Here is a 17204-nt window from a genome sequence, read left to right as displayed (position 1 = left end):
TCAAATATTTGCATGAAAAAAAATGGATTTTACAAAAGTAATTATCCAAAAAAACTATGCACCAAACACAACTGTAGGTAGTGATTGCTTTCCTATCTATAAGCGTCCACATAATGGGGTATATGTTAAACTAAGAGGAAGCAAATTAGACAATCGTTGGGTTGTTCCATATAATCCATATTTACTAGCAAAATTTGATTGTCACATTAATGTCGAAATTTACTCAACGGTAAAAGCAGTCAAATATCTCTACAAGTACATTTACAAAGGTCATGATCGGGTTGCTTTTAACTTGTCTTCGGAAGAAAGTATTAATGAAGTGGATGAAATCAAACAATATCAGTGTGGTCGATGGATCACCCCTCCAGAAGCTATGTGGAGAATATATGGATTTATTATTAATGAAATGTATCCATCAGTATATAGCTTACATTTACATCTTGAAGATCAACAATCAATCACTTTCCATGGAAATGCAGATCTAAATAATATTTTAAATTCAGACCGTTATCAAAAATCTATGCTAACAGAATTCTTTGCCACCAACAAAGTAGATGAAAATGCAAAAAGACTACTATACAAAGAATTTCCACAACATTACGTATGGGACAATCAACACAAACAATGGACTCCACGGAAAAAGAAAAAAGTAATAGGACGAATTGTTACAGCAAATCCCCTTGAAGGTGAAAGATATTATCTCCGATCACTACTAAGCCATGTAAGAGGACCTACATCCTTCGAAGATCTAAGATCTATTGATGGAATAGTAGCTCCAACATTTCGTGATGCAGCAACAATGCGTGGTCTTCTCCAAACAGATAATACCTTAGAAGATTGTTTGCAAGAAGCATCGATATTCCAAATGCCAAACAGTTTGAGACGGTTATTTGCAACAATATTGGTCTTCTGTAATCCTAATAATCCAAGATATCTATGGGAACGATTCGAAAAAGACATGTCAGTAGATTACAAAACATCAGAAGATTCCACTTCAAACGTAAGCATCGAAGCACTGAAGTCAATTGCTTTAGCGATTGAGTCAATGGGGAAAGATATTAACACATTCAATCTCATAGACAACCACATCTCATTTGATGATGAAGAAATTCAGACAAGAGAAATCAACGATGAACTAGGTGTCTAAGTCCCAGAAGAAGATAAAGCAGCATCAGAATACTTAAATACCGAACAAAAAGAAATTTACGATGCTATCCTAGAAAAAGTATTTGACAATAAAAGTGCTGCTTTCTTTATAGATGGACCTGGTGGAACTGGAAAAACATTCTTATACAAGGCTCTTTTGGCTAAAATAAGATCAACAAATTTAGTAGCTTTAGCAACTGCATCTTCAGGTGTTGCTGCATCATTCTTCCTGGTGGGAGAACTGCACATTCAAGGTTTAAACTTCCCCTTCATACTGGAGATAAAAACACATGTTCCGTGAGCAAACAAAGTGGTCTAGCAAACTTACTTCGCCAAGCAAAATTAATAATATGGGATGAAGCTCCAATGACAAGAAAACAACATTTAGAAGCATTTGACCAAATGCTAAAGGATATTACTGATTCAGATCTACCATTCGGAGGAAAAGTAGTTGTTTTTGGTGGAGATTTTAGACAAGTTTTACCAGTAGTTCGTAAAGGTACAAGAGAAGAACAAGTTCAATCAAGTTTGGTATATTCATATTTGTGGTCTACATTAACCAAATTCCGATTAATAGAAAACATGCGAGCAAAATTAGATCCAGCATTCTCAAATTATGTACTAGAAGTTGGAAACGGGATGCCTCCAAACACAGTTAATGAAATGATAAAAATACCACACCAAATGCTTATTCCATACGTTGAAGAAAAGATTTCCGTTGATCAACTCATAGAAGATGTTTTCAACAACCTTATTGATTTTTCAAACAATATTTCAACTATGATGAATCGAGCAATATTAACACCGAAAAATGATTTTGTAGATGAAATAAACACATTGTTAATTAATAGATTCCCTGGTGAAGCACAACGGTATTACAGTTATGACGAAACCATAGATGTATCTGAACAACCTGTAATGGAAGACTTATTACACAAATTAACTCCTAATGGACTCCCGCCACATGAATTAATACTTAAGAAGAATTGTCCAATAATGCTACTCAGAAACATAAATGCTTCAGAAGGACTATGCAATGGAACCCGCCTAATTTGCAGAGGTTTTGATCGAAATATCATAGACGCAGAAATTGCAGTGGGACATTATATTGGAAAAAGAGTATTCATACCAAGGATTCCGTTCTTACCTAATGTTGATGAAAATACTGGGTTTCCATTCAAAAGAACTCAATTCCCAATTAGATTAAGTTTTGCAATGACGATAAATAAGTCACAAGGACAAACACTGGATTATGTTGGTATTTATTTGCCTCAACCAGTATTCTCACATGGCCAATTATATGTAGCTTTATCAAGGGCACAAACATCATCTACAGTAAAGATTTTAATACGACCAGTATCATCTCAGAAACTTGCAAAAAATTACACAAAAAATATTGTATTTACTGAATTACTTGAATTGTCAAGATTAAGTTTATAAATTCCCAATGTACATTTATTTCCAAATCAGACATATTTCTCTTAATAATATATACATAATATTATAATATATTATGTAGTTTTCCATTACAGTTTTACTAAACTAAGATATATAGAGAATCAATTTAATTTGTCTATTTCTAAGTTTAAGAAAGAAAATAGTAATTGGCGGCTGAAATAGAACAAAAGATATTTTCATATTGTTGCATAAAACCAGAGTTCAACATCACTCAACATACAAGTGAGAAAGAAAAGAAAAATAAAAAAAGCGCTAAAAAAAATTTCATTACCATGGAGGTTGAACAAGGTTCATGTACAATCATGCTTCAATTAAAAGCATTGAGTGATCAACATCAGTCAAATATTTCTTTGTAAAAGAAACGAAAAAAAGTAACATGTGTCGATTCTGCGACAAACAGAATATAAATCTCATGAAAAAAAAAAACACAAACACAAAACTCACTCAAACTGGTGCACAACAAGACTTTTAAGGCCTCAATGCCATTTCTTGAAGGAGAGCCCGCTTTTGTGAAGCATTGATAACACTGTTGGTCTCTGCATTCTCAAGGACATCTGTAATTATGGCTGCTGCATGACCAAGTGGTTCCACCGCAGCCCTCTTCAACATGAAAGCCTATTAAATTAAGGCGCAAAAATATTTAATCAAGACACCAGATATCTACTGGCAATAATAATAATAATAATAATATTATATATATATATAAAAAACAGAACTACCAAAACTAGTTGAGAAACCAGTAATAACCATTTTTCTCTAAGTGAAATAGGTCAACACTCTTGCAATACACAAGCAATAATGGAATAACAAGTAGATAAAGATAAAACAAATTATTTAATGCCAGAGAGAGAGAGAGAGAGAGAACCTGGCCATGATGAGATATAGCCAATGTACATGATTGTTGAAACCATGGTTCCCCATCAATTTGAACAGGAAATGCAGCAAGTAGCTGTATCTTGATTGACTGACCTTGTGCAAGCCTTGGAGCCCGAGAAAGTCCCACCTGTTATCATACCAAGATACCAGTTGAGAAACATATCCAAGGCATCTGAGTCTGGATAACAGAAAGCAAGCTACACAGAACAGAAACCATCTAATCCAATTGGAATAATAAAAGATAATAAGCTACCAAAACTAAAGCCTTGAAGCATCAAACAATCTTTAAGTTCAGTTAGACATACTGTGAAAGAGAAAATTCAATCACTATTACTTGGATTGAAAAAAAATTAATGTACAAATAGTAAAAATAGTAAGGCAAAAATCAAGCAGAGTAGGGGTTATACAAGCAATTAAAGAATGAATAATGTTTTATCTTCTCCAATGTTGGAACACCGAATTTATGTACCTGAAGCTTTCCAAGGTGCCAAGTTTCTGTTATGCTAACGACCTCAAGTATTTTATCATGAATAGATTGGAGATCAAAATTATCATAATTTTCATCCTCATTTTGCCACACCACCCATATAAGGGTTGTACTTAGTAGGGTGAATGAATCTCCTCTAAAAAAAGATACGAACAAGTTCCGAGTGAATAAAAGCAAACCGTTAAATGCTGTAGGAAAAAAAAATTTGTGGAGGAATATCGAAAGATGGATTTGAAAACAGCATGACCCCTTGCACTGACAATCATTAAATCCTGAACTTACAAAAAAAACACGAACACAGAAAACAAAATAATAATTACTAGAAAGCATCATTATCTGAAAAAATTAATTAAAGCATTATTACAAATGGAAGTTATGAATATTAATCATACAAATGCCTGATACTTTTGTGGAGTTGAGGCACATTTCACCAAGGGGAAAGCAAGACCAGGCATTTTCATCTTGTTGTGGCCAGCAAGCTTTGCAATGTGCTATGATATAATACATGTAAACAACAGAGGGATCATCATCATCATCACATATATATATATATATATTTACCTTGTAGAGAGGGATGCCGTTGATTCGAGCATCTAATTTGCAGACAGCAACAGGGATTGCCAATTCCATATTGAAAGGTAATGACTGAAAAGGACAGTACAACACAACTCCTTAATTTAACACTTAAGAAAATATTAATAAATTAGTTAATTAATTGGTTGGGTTTTATAATAAGTACCATGACATTTTGGAAAATCCTATCGATACATTACTGGTTAGTTGGATCCTAAAAATAAAATAAACAAAATCAGGAGCAGCAAGGAGTAGTAAATTAAAAAAATGCAAAGAAATTATTACTTACTTTGTAAATCAATGCATGACCAATGTAGTTGTTGAGATTCTTAGCAATCTATAGTATAGATTAAGAGAAATGAGATTAGATGATATAATGATGATAAGAATGAATAAAAGTTTTGGAATTAGAAGAGATTAATTAACTAACTCTGCTCATTTTATAGTCTGTGTCTGTGGTTGTTGTTGATCATAAAATTGGAGCTGTAGCGGAAGTGCCATCCCACAATGTCACACAAACCTAATCAAAAAATTGAATTAATTTAAGAATTGAAATTCAAATACAAATCAATTTGATCACCCGGATTAGTGTGGCGTGCACACATCTGATAGTTTTTCTACACACATTAATATTTCTTCTTCTTCTCCTTCAGATAAAATGCCGATTCTAATTACTATCATAGCTGTAATTAATTTTTGAGTGCAATTGCCGCAGCCACCAAGTGCTTGATCTGTCAACAATAATTCTAACATCATTTGCAAATTTAACTAACTAAAACATACATATATGTGGTGGAAAATGAAAATTGATCAAAAATTGAATGTATTGCTCACCTCAACTTCTGGAGCTTTGACCGCAGTGTGCGTTGACAAGTGACTGGAGAAAGCATGGAATTTTGGAGTCAAAGATTGGCCGCTGGTCCACCATCAGTACCAAAGTCATTGAACCTAAGGTAACAAACAAATTAATGATTCAAAACCAAGTATCGATATGATTATTTATTTTTTTTTGGGCTAATTTCTACCATTCACAATGTGACTTAAAACAGATAACAGAGATTAAAAGCAACAGCAATAAATATAATTACCACTGCGAACACATCCATAAATAAAATATTAACTGGACTCCAGCAAAGTCTAATTTAGTTTTCACAAAAAGAAAACGCTTGTTTCAAATGGAAAGTACAGCCAAATTAAAGGTTTACCAAATACAAAACCGAAAAATAGGTTGCCTTCCTAAACAGATTCTATACTTTCATCACATAAGGAACAAAATTGAAGAAAAGTAACAATTATCTAAGCCAAACATTTAAGTTACTCAAATAATTTTTTCTTAAAAAACACTGCTCATACAGAAGTATAACATGATTAATTAGCCATTAAATTATTCTAACAAAATTTATTGTTGAAAATTGGACTAAAGTGAATGCAAACCCACTTCTAACTATGCTTAAATCATAAAGATTATTAAAATAATTAAAAATCCTTCACTTAATTAAAAAACCTAAAATTATTAAAAACCAGATCACAAAAGATAGGAGCTCAGACTTAGTAGTAATAAAAAAATATATGGAATTTCAACATTAAAAAATAAATGTCAGTTATAATTATATAACCAGATCCAATCTAAGATAACAGAACCAGAGGAACTTGAATATTTGGAATGAATTTCCATTAATGTATGGTCTAAAGCATCACTCTGTTAAGGTGTCTTTTAGTAAAGTGAAAATAGAATTTTCAAACCAGCAACTCAATCATTAGTAAAAACACTAAAAGTTGCAAAAAAAAAAAAAAAAATTACCAAAAGTTATATCTTCTCATTGCTCTGAATAATTCCAACCATTACAACAATTCTAAATGGCACGACCATTCAATTTATAAAGAAATTCAATATAAAAGTTAATAACAAACACAATATTTTGCAACAAATTATTCATATCAACAGCAAAAGTGGTAATTTCATGGAAGAAAAACAATCAAAAGGTCAGTTAAATTTATAACATGATTATATATAAAATTAATAGATAATAATAACAAAAAAAAATTATTCTATCTTCTCATTGTCCATTCATATTCAAAATAGATAAATTAATCTATTAGGGTTATAAATATATTGATACTGCCTTTATTAATTTCATTTTTCTTCAAAATTCTGACTAATTGGAAATTAAAGTTCCATTCTGTATGTAAAGTTTAAGATTTACTTCCATTCTGGGGGAAGAAATAATTAATTCAATTTCACTTTATTTTCTTTTGTTTGTTTGAAAACTAAAAATTAAGTAAAAGACTTTTAGTGGTTGTTTTTTTCTAAAAAAAAGTTATAAGAAAGAATATACATTTTATTTAAAAGAATCAACATGAATAGTTCAGAGAAAGATGAATATTAGGAAAAAAAAATTATTACATTGTTTCCTAAGAATATAACCCTAACCTGATTTTCATGGAACAAAAGAACATATGTTCAAAAATCATACAAACATAAAAATTCAATACCTGTGATTGCCAAAACATTCACATTCAAAATCACTCCATTGCTTTCCCACATTGTCCCAAATTTGTAGCCTTCTTCAATTATTTGATTCCAAATAATAGACTTCAAAAACCCATTACAACCATAACCCTACCCGTTATCTGAAGACGAAAGAAAAAAAACTTATAAAACGTGAGAGACATCCATTAGAATTCCTCAACCATAAAAAAAAAATTGCTTCTGCCGTAAGAAGAAAGGAGAAGAAGAGTTAATAAATTGGAATTTTTTAGACAAAATAATGGCTGCCAAAAGTAGGGGTGTTCATCCGATCCAATCCGCACTTTTTTGGTCAAACAACATCCAATTCGCACTAAGTGCGGATTTCATATTTTGGATCCAATCCGATCCGCATAAGAGTTTAAATCCAATCCAATCCAATGTGCGGATTGGATCGATTATTTTAGATCGGTTACTTTTTTAATAATAAATTATTTAATATTGCATAGAAAAAAAATTAGAAAAAGACTATTGTTTCTTAATCTCGAATACTAATCTATTTCCATCTCTATTTATATACAAATTAAACCAATATACATATATATCAATATATATATACTTATCTTTAGATTTACACTAAAATATATATGTATCTAATTACGAAAATAAATAAGCTAGTATATATATTTAAACTTTATGTGTATGTGTCTATGTGAATAAGAATTATTTTTCTTGTGTTTTTTATTACAAAATAAATAAAATGCACCAACTCAATATATTACTAAAAAAGATTAAGAAATTAGAAGTTTGTGCCTTTTTTTAATTAATATATATTACATATTATAATTTTTAAAAAATATATATAATTAAGTGCGGATTGGATTGGATCCGTTACTTTTTGAGGTCAAACAACATCCAATCCGCACAAGTGCGGATTTTAGATTTTTCAATCCAATCCAATCCAATCCGCAAAAGTGCGGATATCCGCATTTTGCGGATTGGATTGGATTGGATTGGATCGTGCGGATTGGATTGGATCGGATACTTTGTGAACACCCCTAGCCAAAAGTGATTTAAAATTACATGGAAAATTACTTAGGGTTTGCCAATTAGAGCTTCTTTTTTCCTGGGCTGATTTTACATTTTGGGCCGAATAATTAGTTTTTAAATATACCATTTTTTTTGTATGCTTAATTAATTAATAAGTATCGTTCTCTTACTTAACTAAATTGGTTAGTGATCTTTAATGGAATTTTTAGAATTCAACTTTACTAATTACTATTCAGATAAAAAAACAAAAACTTTACTAATTACTACATGGTGTAACCAATAATTTATCTTAGTAAACAAAACAAATGATAAGAACAAGAAAAGAAATAAGAAAGAAAAATTAACAAATGCATAATATTGAAATATTGATAGTATACTTTTAAATACAAGTATATATTCGTACTATATTATTTCACATAATTCGATTGATATATATATTATAATATATAATAAATTTTATAAATTATATTAATTTCAATTTTTTATGTTTTTAACACTATAGTTAATAAATATTAAAAATGACAGAATTAACCAATATGGAGACTACAATCAACAATATCAATCCAACAACAAGTAACTAGAAAGCAAAGATGATCGTTGGTTATAAGTCATTGGTGCAAATAAGTCCATACAAGCATAAAAAATATCAAAAGTTAACTCTTATTGATACAAAGGTAAATTAATTTATTTAATATTCAATTGAATGTTAAATATTATTTTTAAAATTTCATAAATTTAATTGAAATTGTATACTTACTTTAACACATGGAAATAAAGTAGAAGCTACAATTTTTGAATATGAATATGATATTGACACTTGGAAAGATACATTAAATATGTATCAATGGTATTACATCAGTAATGCACGTGTTACTAAAGCACATGACCATTTTAAATACAAAGATTATCCATACCAATGGATAATCACCTGTACAACAAAAATAGAAGAATCGACAAAAAATAAAGACAAAAACCAACAACCAGAGTACAAAATAGTCAACTTTAATGACTTAGACCCTTACATATCTTCTAAAGAAGACATTGGTAATTATATATTAATATACTTAATATATTTTATTTCTATGTAAATATTTTATTAAATCTAAACAAAATTAATAATCAAAATGCAGATATATTAGCCGTCGCAATACAAGTCAAGGAACCGAAAGATGTAACAACAACCTATGGAATAAAAAGAATACAAGAAATATATTTGATTGATAAGAGGTAAAAAAAAAACTTGACAAAACTAAATTTAAATTCCTATTAAAATAAATTAAAATTTTAAATTATATTATATAAATTTAACAAATATTTATAATGTTTAGTTTCAAGCCAATTTGTTTAACCATGTGGGGTCGCTTTGTCAATGATGAAGCCCAAAAAATATCGGACATGATCGATGAAAAACCAATTATACTTACAATAAATATATCTGCAAAACCATTCAAAGGTAATTACTGCAATTATATATATATTATACTACAGAAAAATTACAGGCACAACATGTGAAATAGATTTATATATATATAATTATTAATAATTAATTATAAAATATGTAACTGAAAAATTTAAAAAAAAAACAAAAAAATTATTTATATAATATAAAAAAATAAAGAAATATAAATTTTTCAAAATAATTTGTAGGACTATTAATGTAACTATATATTATATCAAAGACTTCTATATATATTCAATGAAATTTTTAAATATACATCAATAATTAGTTATACACTAATAACAGTAATTCATATAGAAGTTGATGTTTTGGTAGATTTTATAGATAATAATTTATTCATTCATTGTTTTAATTTTATATAAGGCTTAACTTTGTCAACGACAAAAATGACTAACATCATAATCAATCTGGGACTACAACAAGCAACAACAATAAAAAAATGGTAAATTCTCAAATAAATTAAATTCATTATATTATCAAATAAACAATTAATAAAAAATTACAACATATAATTAATTATAACATTTCTCAGGGCAGAAAAGAATAAATTAAAAATAAAAAATATAATTGCAAAGAGTTGTACATATCCATCAGCCTCTTCATCATCAGTTGGAATTAGAGTAATTGTGAAGATCGAAAATATCCAATATTTAATGACAACTTTACAACCAACAGAGGTAAAATTTACTTTCTATATATTAATAATTATATCTAAAAATATTGCTAACTATTTTATATAATCTAATTATTTAGATTGCAAAATTCTGGATACAAAGAAAAATTGTTATTACAAATTTATCACAATCATTCTACTACATGTCATGTCCTGGATGTAACAAAGGAGCTCAAAAAAACTACAATGAAAGATTTCTTTGTTTATGTGGATATGAATCAACAGCTACACCACGGTATCTATCTAATATAATAAATATAAATATCAAACATATATTTAAAATAGAATATTCATATATATATATATAAATTGTACTATATTGCAGTGCAAGAATATATGGTCAAATAAATGACGATACTGGAAGCGTATCTGTAATTATGTTTGGTCATGAAACAAAACAAGTTTTGGGTTGTTATGCAACAAAAATAATAGAATATTCTGAAGAGGTATAGTTTCAATTTACACATATTTATTTCTTCATATACTAAAAAAAAAAACTAATACCAACTTATAATTTATTTCTCAGGAAAAGAATAAACATATTGAAAATGTTATGTAAAGACCGCTTAGTTTAATTTGGAAATTAGCAGTTAATCATGTTTAATTATGAAAATTATTTATAGCTATTTAAATAATTATTTATACTGTTATTATTGAATTCTGAGATGCATTTTATGTCATTTAGTAGTTTTCATAATTTTACATTTCCGGTGCCGGTAATATAGAACTCGGTGTTTGGCTCAGTAAAATCACAACTTAGTATGTTAGTAGATTGGGACGGTTTATTAGACATTGGGAATGTCGGGAATGGCCGGGAATTTATAATTTCCCAAAATACCCGTTTAGTGTTATTTATGTGATTTTAGTGTGAAGGGGCAAAATGGTCATTTTGCCCCATTATTGCTTGTCCTTTTGTGGATTTTAAATGTGGAAAATAAGGGTTTATTTTGTTAAGTGTTGGCTGAAATATAAGGTTGATAAGTTGCATTTACTTCATTTATTCAAAATTTCAAAAGTTAGAAAAATTGGAAAATTCAAAGGCTCTCTTTCTTTCTCTCCTTTTCGGTTTTGAGCAGCTGGGTTTGGGGGGGGGGGATTTCTCTTGGATTTCAAGCTGATTTTAGCATAGGTTTTGACCTCAAGTTGTTGGTAAGATCCTTGTAGCTCTCCCTTTTAGTTTCTTGTTGAATTTTGATAAAATGTTGATGTTTGGATGCTTAGTTTAAGTTGATGTTATTGCTGTGATTTTGTAGTTGTTTGCAGAGGTTTAAACATGACTAATTGTTGATATTAAGCTGCTTGTGATGCATGTTTGTTAGGATGTTAGAGTTGTGGATTTTTTTAGTGTAAAAGTTTAAGTTTTCAAAGAGAAAATTGGAATTTTAGTGGCTGTAGTTGTTGCATGAGTTAGGGTTTGATTTCTGCAGTTTTTAAATGCTTGAATATGTGATTTTAGTCAAGGTTTAATGCATGATATGTTGTTTAGTCAAGTTTTGAGTGTTAGAACTCAATCTTTGACCTTTAATGGTGAAATGAGTTTCTGTGTGTGAAGCTCGGTTTTGTTGTTTTAGAAATGTTCTAGGGGATATATAGAACAAGTCTGGAAGGTCTTGTGTGATTTGGATTGGATTTGAAAGAGTTATGAATTTTTGAGTTCTGCCTGCGAGGAACCGGAATTCCGGTTGTGCATCCGGAATTCTGGATGGGCTTTGAAAATTTCCAGAACCGGAATTCCGGTTGGACAACCGGTCTGTCGGTTGGGTGATTTTCAGAAACCCTAGTTCTCCTCGTTTTTTTGTGTTATTTGGGGTATTGCCATGCTTTTTGTCGATAGGGAAACTTTTAGTTCCTAGTTTAAGTCCCCGGGAAGTGATTTAGCGTATCACTTATAGTGTTGCGATTTTTATGGTTTAGGAGCCTGTAATCCGCCGCGCAGATAGTTCCAGTCAGGTTGACCGGCACACCTGAATTCGGAATTGAGGTAAGATTAGTATAACAGTATGCATATATAGATTACATGTTTAGCGTGCATGTTAGGAAGCCTGTTAGATTACATTAGATATGTATGTTGGCTTCGAACCATCCGACTGTGTCACATCGGTACAGGCTAGAGTATGACTAGCAGCTGGAGTATGACCAGTTTGACCGAGTATAGGCTGACACTGTATCACATCGGCACAGGCTAGAGTATGACTACCAGCTGGAGTATGACCAGTGTGCCGAGTATAGGCTGATACTTAGGTTGGTGGTTCCTGTAAAGCCCGCTTAGTTACTTTGGAAATTATCAGTTGAATGTGATTAATTATGAAATTATTTATAGCTATTTAAATAATTTATTACTGTTATTTATGTATTCAGTAGCTTGCCTATTTTGTAATTCCGGTGCCCGGTATTTTGGAACTCGGCGTTTGGCTCAGTAGAAACCACAACTTAGTATGCTAGTAGTTTGGGGACGGGTTTTAGACATTGGGAATGTCGGGAATGGCCGGGAATTTAGAATTTCCTAAAAATACCCCTTTAGTATGGTTTATGTGATTTTATGGTGGAGGGGCAAAATGGTCTTTTTGCCCCAATGACTTTTTGTCTTTTAATGACTTTTTATTTGGAAAATAAATGTTTATTTTATGTGTTTATTTGGCTGAAGTAAAGTGGTATATTTGGCTTAAAAATCTTATTTTCCTTTATTTCCACACTTAGTCAAATTAGAAAGGAAATTTCAAAACTCACACACTCAAAGCTCTCTCTCTTTTTCGGCTGGGTATTGGGGATTCAAAGGCTGGGTTTTTCAAGCTTGATTCATCACATTTTAGAAACTCTTGATTGTGGTATGTATCTCTTACTTGTTCTTCTTAGTCTTCTTGGAATTTTTGATAAAAAAATGAGTTAATGCATGTTAATTTGAATGTTGTTGCTGCTGAGTTTGATTGTTGATTTCTGAGGTTAAATCATGATTTTTAGGTGTTAATTAAGCTACTTGTGGTGTATAATTCCTAGGTTGAGCATGCTAGAATTTTCTTATGCAAAAGTTTGGTTTTCAAAGTAAAAAAAATTGAGAAATTGGTGGCTGTAGTTGTTGCATGAACTAGGTTTTGTTTTCTGCTGTATTTCTATGCTTGATTATATGATTCTAAGCTAGCTTGAGGCTTGTGAGTGAGCTTTAGCTAAGTTTGAGTTTTTACTCAAAGCTTGGAGCTCACATGGTGAATTTTGCTTCTGAGGTTTCTGGGTTAGTTTGTTGCCTTAGATTTGTTCTTTGGGGTGTTTAGAGCAGGTCTGGAAAGTTTGGAACCAATTGGGGTTGAATTGGTCGAGTTATGAAAATTTTGGTTGGCTGCCTGCGAGGAACCGGAATTCCGGTTGTGCATCCGGAATTCCGGATGAGGGTTCTGAATTTTCCAGAACCGGAATTCCGGTTGGGCAACCGGTCTACCGGTTGGGGAAAATTCAGGGACCCTAGTTTTCCTCGTTTTTATGTTTTTAGGGGTATTGCCATGCTTTTTGTCGATAGGGAAACTTTTAGTTCATATTTTTAGTCCCCGGGAAGTGATTTAGCGTGTCACTTATAGCGTTGTGATTTTTATGGTTTAGGAGCCAGTAATCCGCCGCTCAGCTTCAGTTCCAGTCAGGTTGACCGGCACACCTGAATTCGGAATCCAGGTAAGATTAGTATAACAGTATGCATATGTAGATTACATGTTTAGCGTGCATGTAGGAAGCCTATTAGATTACATTAGTTGTATGTTGGCTTCGAACCATCCAACCCTGTCACGTCGGTACAGGCTGGAGTATGACCAAGAATGGAGTATGACCGGTTTGACCGATCAGCCGACACTTGGTTGGTGGTTCCGTACTATTGACGTATCCCGTCGGTACAGGCTGGAGTATGACCAAGAATGGAGTATGACCGGCTCGACCGATCGGAGGATATAGTAACACGTCGGTACAGCCGGAGTATGACCGGCAGCCGCAGTATGACCGGCTCGACCGATCAGGTTGTTACGTGTCAATAGTACCGTCCCTATGAACGTTCGAACTCGCACCATGTTGGACATGGCAGTAGTGGCTCAGTACCATGTTGGACATGGCAGTAGCGGGACTCAGTATCGTGTTGGACACGGCAGTTAGTATTATGTATGAGTATTATTATGCTTTTCTTACTGAGTCTGTCGACTCACAGTTCTACGTTGATGTGTAGGTAAAGGCAAGGCTAGAGCTGATGGACCGTGAGCGAGCTTATGAAGGTTGTACATGTCGGGGCGGTTAGGCCTGGAGCGTACGATCATCGGGACAGCGAGGCTGATTTTTTTAACTGGTCGTTAGACGACTTTTATTTTATGTATCAGTTAAACAGTTAAACTTTTTGTAAATATTTTTATAATCGGGATCCCGAGTCTTTTGTAATATTGTTTTATAAGTTTAATTAAAAAGCAAAATTTTAATTAATCACGTTTTTCCATAAACCTCGTTGATTAGCAACGAGCTGCACAGTATGTTTGAAAATCACGTAATACGCCTAAGTTAGTTAGGGTGTTACAGTTCCGTACTATTTGACGTATCACATCGGTACAGGCTAGAGTATGACTAGCAGCTGGAGTATGACCAGTTCGACCGAGTATAGGCTGATACTGTAACACATCGGTACAGGCTAGAGTATGACTAGCAGCTGGAGTATGACCAGTTCGACCGAGTATAGGCTGTTACTTGTCAATAGTACCGTCCCTATGAACGTTCAGGACTCAGTATCGTGTTGGACACGGCAGTTAGGGTTATGGTCAGGGGTATGGGCGTCTGATCATGACTCGGGATTTATGTATGATTATTATTATGCTTTTCTTACTGAGTCTGTCGACTCACAGTGCTATGTTTATGTGTAGGTAAGGGCAAGGCTAAGGCTGATGGACCGTGAGAGCGAGCCGGTGAAGATTGTACATGTCGGGGCGGTTAGGCCTGGAGCGTACGATCATCGGGACAGCAAGGCTATTTTTGTAATTAGTCGCTAGGCGACAAGTATTTTGTACATACAGTAAACTTTTGTAAATGGTTTTGTAATCGGGATCCCGAGTATTTTGTATAAATATTTTATAAGTTTAATTAAAAAGCAAAAAAATTTTAATTAATCACGTTTTCCATAAACCTCGTTGATTAGCAACGAGCTGCACAGTATGTTTAAAAATCATGTAATACGCCTATGCTAGTTAGGGTGTTACAATTTGGTATCAGAGCCGCCAGGTTGTCTTCCGAAGATCGTCACGACATGTACAATTATCATCAGCAGTTAGCTCGTTCCACGGTTCAGTAAGCTTTTATTGCTTTAGTAGCTTATTATTTATTTTTGAAATAAGAAAAGCCTGATAGGAAGCATGTTAGTAGCCTGATAGTAGAATAGGCGCATGTTTTGTTTTTAATTTCCAAATTAAGCGGCATTAGTAAGCTTCCCTTGAACACGACCTGATATGCCAACTCTTGGTTTCGCAGGCGGTTCCGACTAGATGGACGCCTGGCGGACTACCAGGAGCCAGGGCAATTCAGTAGGGTCGAATCAGGGACAGGGAGCTCAGTTTCCCCCGCAAGTTAGGGGTCGAGGTAGAGGTCCCAGGGGCTCGTGGTCGGGGTGATGAGAACGCGCCAAAGGCTGCCCAAGCCGATCAGGGAGCCCAGAATTGGGAAGTTAGGTTTGCTGAAATGCAAGCCAAAATAGAGGAACAAGACTTAGAAATTCAGAGATTGAGGCAGCAGGGTGCTCCTGCAATGCCTGTGCCAGAAGTTCCAGTGGCACCCGCCCCTGCTGCTCAGGCCGAATTGGTAGTAGCGGCTAACAGAATGGAACCTTTGTATGAAAGGTTTCGGAAGCAAGCACCTCCGGTCTTTCTGGGAGGTCCAGATGTGATGAAGGCCGAACAGTGGCTAACGGTGATCACCAGAATTCTGAATTTTATGGGTGTCACCGGGAATGACAGAGTGGTGTGTGCCACCTTCCAGTTCCAAGAAGACGCTCTGGTCTGGTGGGCCATGGTGTCTCAGATCCATGACGTCACTACCATGACCTGGGAAAGGTTCCAGGAACTCTTCAACGCCAAGTATTATAACGAGGCGGTCAGAAGCGCCAAGAGGAAAGAGTTCACCCACCTGACCCAGCGGGAGAATATGAGTGTGACAGAGTATACTACTCAGTTCGACCAGTTGGCGAGATTAGCCTCGGGAATAGTGCCAACCGACTTCAGTAAAAAGGAGAAGTATCTGGACGGGTTAAATGTGAAGATTAAACACGACTTGATGATCACCACTGACGACAAGACCACCTATGCTGAGATGGTGGAGAAGGCACTGCGAGCTGAGGGCGCAGTTGGATGTATGTCGGAGTCAGCTAGTACTCCAGCGAGTGGCGGGGCTCCTACCCCTCCTACATCAGGCTTTAGCAGGGGGAGTAGTGGTTCAGCCATGGACCAGAAGAGGAGAACATCCACTGCATCCGATGGCTCGAGTCAGAACAAAAGGTTCTGGGGAAACCAGAGTAAAGGTAGTCGTCATAGCGGTGCAGAGACCCAGTTTTCTTATCCTGAGTGCCCCAGCTGCAAAAGGCACCATCAGGGTGAGTGCAAAGGTCAGGGATGCTTTCATTGTGGCATGCCCGGACACTTCAAGAGGGATTGTCCCCAGCTCCGATCAGAGGCACCGAGGGCTCCGGCGAGACCCACTCCAGCTAGGGTGTTTGCCATCACTCAGGCTGATGCTGATGCCAGCCCCTCAGTTGTACCAGGTCAGCTTTCAGTTAATAACTCGTATTACTCAGTGCTGTTTGATTCTGGGGCTACACATTCTTATGTGGCAGCCAGAATCTTTGGTAAATTGAATAGACCGTATGATAGATATGAATCAGGGTTTGGAACCCTATTACCTGGCGGAGAGTTAGTTATCTCCAAAAGGTGGATTAGGTCTATGCCGATCAGAATAGATGGCAGAGAGTTAAGCATTGACTTGATAGAGATGAGCTTGGTAGAGTTCGATATTATTTTAG

General features: G+C 34.0%; 3 protein-coding genes across 3 annotated transcripts; 2 read left to right on the top strand and 1 right to left on the bottom strand.

Moving 5' to 3' along the window:
• The first annotated feature begins 22 nt into the window (after nt 1-22).
• On the top strand, nt 23-1447 carry LOC115696639 (uncharacterized). The gene is made up of 2 exons (XM_030623532.1): nt 23-1139; nt 1260-1447. The coding sequence occupies exons 1-2, from the start codon at nt 23-25 to the stop codon at nt 1445-1447; spliced, it is 1305 nt and encodes a 434-aa protein (XP_030479392.1).
• A 65-nt stretch (nt 1448-1512) lies between these two features.
• On the top strand, nt 1513-2586 carry LOC115696638 (uncharacterized). Its single transcript, XM_030623531.2, has one exon. The coding sequence runs from the start codon at nt 1513-1515 to the stop codon at nt 2584-2586; it is 1074 nt and encodes a 357-aa protein (XP_030479391.2).
• Nucleotides 2587-2845: 259 nt separating this feature from the next.
• Nucleotides 2846-5972, bottom strand: LOC115722343 (diacylglycerol kinase 1-like). Its single transcript, XM_061118784.1, has 7 exons — nt 5375-5972; nt 4971-5271; nt 4830-4877; nt 4529-4612; nt 3950-4458; nt 3470-3607; nt 2846-3219 (listed from the first exon to the last, which is right to left on the bottom strand). The coding sequence occupies exons 5-7, from the start codon at nt 4298-4300 to the stop codon at nt 3073-3075; spliced, it is 636 nt and encodes a 211-aa protein (XP_060974767.1). The 5' UTR covers nt 4301-4458; nt 4529-4612; nt 4830-4877; nt 4971-5271; nt 5375-5972; the 3' UTR covers nt 2846-3072.
• Nucleotides 5973-17204: the final 11232 nt, after the last annotated feature.

This window comes from Cannabis sativa, chromosome 7, assembly GCF_029168945.1.
Source record: "Cannabis sativa cultivar Pink pepper isolate KNU-18-1 chromosome 7, ASM2916894v1, whole genome shotgun sequence".
NCBI lineage: Eukaryota > Viridiplantae > Streptophyta > Magnoliopsida > Rosales > Cannabaceae > Cannabis > Cannabis sativa.
This window is presented reverse-complemented; position numbering and strand designations above follow the sequence as displayed.